Raw genomic sequence first — 2,204 nt, 5'->3', positions numbered from 1 at the left:
GCCGTCCGGGAGGGGGGCGATCTGTCACGTGTATGTTCCTGTTTGTCCTTATTTGGTTCTTCCTGTGTCCTGTCATTATTGGTTATTATTTGAGTCCAGGTGTTCCCCGTTTAATTCGTATTGTTCCCAGGTGTGTCCCATTAGTTTCTTAGCATTTAAACCCTGTGTTTCCCAGTATTTTCTGTCTGCTGTTAAATGTCTTCAGTGAGTTTCTGGGTGTTCCCCGTTGCTGATTCCATTAAATTCCATGTTGAAGTATTCTTCTGCGTCTCCTCGTTCCCTCCTCCCCGAGTGACCGTGACAGCGTTGAAGGCATTGTAAAATGTTATGGCAACATGTTTTTCCATTACTTTCTCTTTTTTAAATTTTTTTTATCAGTTATACAGGATACAACTCATTTTTAAAGTCAGTTTAATGTAATTTAAGTAGAAATTTATTTATTATATACATTTATTTTAAGTTGATTGTACTTAAATATTTAAGGCAGCAACTTATTTTTTATGAGGGGAAAAAAAAAACAGTTTCGTAACAAAACACTTGTGTTTTCTTCCAATAGGTAAAGAATCTAGACCTGAGAGAAGGATTGTCCTTTTTGGGAAGACAGGAGTTGGCAAGAGCAGCGCTGGGAATACAATCCTTAGAAAGCAAATATTCAAGAGTAAAGCTTCACCTACATCGATGACTGCAGATTGTGTGAGTGGAAATAGAATGGCTTTTGGAAGAAAAATCACTGTTATTGATACACCTGGAATTTTTGACACGGTTGTTACAGAGGACGTCATCAGAGCTGAAATCATTAAATCCATCACTGAAATGGGTCCAAGTCCTGACATGATAGTAATGATTCTAAAGGTTTCAAGGTACACGAAACAAGAAATGGAGATTGTGGATATTATGAATTCATATTTTGAGCAGTGTGGTGATATCCTTAAACACATTTCAGTTTTATTCACTCACGGTGAAGATCTAGAAGGTCAAACCATTGAGGAATTTGTGAAGGAGAGTCCAAAACTACAGCAGCTTGTTGAAAAATGTGGAGGTCGCTGTCATGTTATTGACAACAAACACTGGAGAAAACGCTGGTGGGGTTACAGTAGCAACAGAGTTCAGGTGAAAAAGCTGTTGAGGACCTTCGAGAAGAATCTGAAGGGAAGTGAGAAAGGCTGCTTTAACAATGAGCTGCTTCAGATGGTGGAGGAAGAAATTCAAGAAGAGATTGAAAATATAGAGGATAATTTGCATGCAGAAGAGAAAAAAGGAAAAGCTAAAGAAAATGTTTATAAAAAACTTCTCATTAGGCTTGCTGGAGTGACCACAGGGACACTGATCGGTGCTTTCCTGGGCATCGGCATTGCAGTGGCAGCTGTTGTGGCTTTACTCAAAGCAGCAAAGTTTGCATCAGTGGTGAAAGCCATTGGGGTGGAAGCGGCTGCAGGTGCCAGCATCGGAGCAGCAGTGAGTTCAGGAATTGCTGCCGGTGTTCTCGGAGCTGCGGCTCTCGCAGGAGGTGTTGGAGGAGGAATCACTGGATACAAAGTGGCAGAAGAAGCTGATTCTGTGGAAGATGCTATAATAAAGGCAGCAAGAGCAAGCTGTGAGAATGCAAAAAACATTGTTGAAATGGCAGAACTCCCATGCTTTTTAAACACAATAGATGACATTTGTGAATAAAATGCTAAAATGTCTTGAAGAATAATATTTCATGAAACATTTAATTTGAGTTCATTTTACTACATTCATCATCATTTAACTCAAATGATCTTAAAGGGTTAGTTCTGCACATAATAAAAAATTATGTCATTAAGTACTCACCCTCATGTCGTTCCAAACCAGTAAGACCTTTGTTAATCTTCGGAACAGAAATTAAGATATTTTTAATGAAATCCGAGAGCTTTCTGTCCTTCCACTGACAGCCTACGCAACTAACACTTTCAAAGTTCAGAAATGTATAAAGACATCATTAAATGAATCCACGTGACTCCAGTGGTTTAACCTCAATTTTATGAAGTGATGCAAGTGCTTTATTTGTTTATATATATAATATGACTTTAAATAAAGTTTAGGTTAAACCACCGGAGTCACATGAATTATTTTAATGACGCCTTACACTTTAATCGCAAGACCAGCGATTTATCTTAACCTAACAGAAGTTGAGAGGGACAATGCATGAAAACACGAATGCGTGCTTTATGCCTGTACAGTAG

General features: G+C 38.5%; 1 protein-coding gene across 1 annotated transcript; it reads left to right on the top strand.

The window, feature by feature from the left end:
- Positions 1-556: 556 nt before the first annotated feature.
- On the top strand, positions 557-1,671 carry LOC107683327 (GTPase IMAP family member 7-like; the record flags this gene model as incomplete). Its single annotated transcript, XM_016479382.1, has 1 exon — positions 557-1,671. A coding segment is annotated over one exon (1,115 nt), but the record flags the coding sequence as incomplete, so codon positions are not given.
- Between the last annotated feature and the right edge of the window lie 533 nt (positions 1,672-2,204).

The sequence above is a fragment of the Sinocyclocheilus anshuiensis genome, unplaced genomic scaffold, assembly GCF_001515605.1.
Source record: "Sinocyclocheilus anshuiensis isolate Anshui unplaced genomic scaffold, SAMN03320099.WGS_v1.1 C33175489, whole genome shotgun sequence".
Taxonomy (NCBI): Eukaryota; Metazoa; Chordata; class Actinopteri; order Cypriniformes; family Cyprinidae; genus Sinocyclocheilus; species Sinocyclocheilus anshuiensis.
Note: the sequence above shows the minus strand (reverse complement) of the source record. Positions and strands in the feature narration are given on the sequence as shown.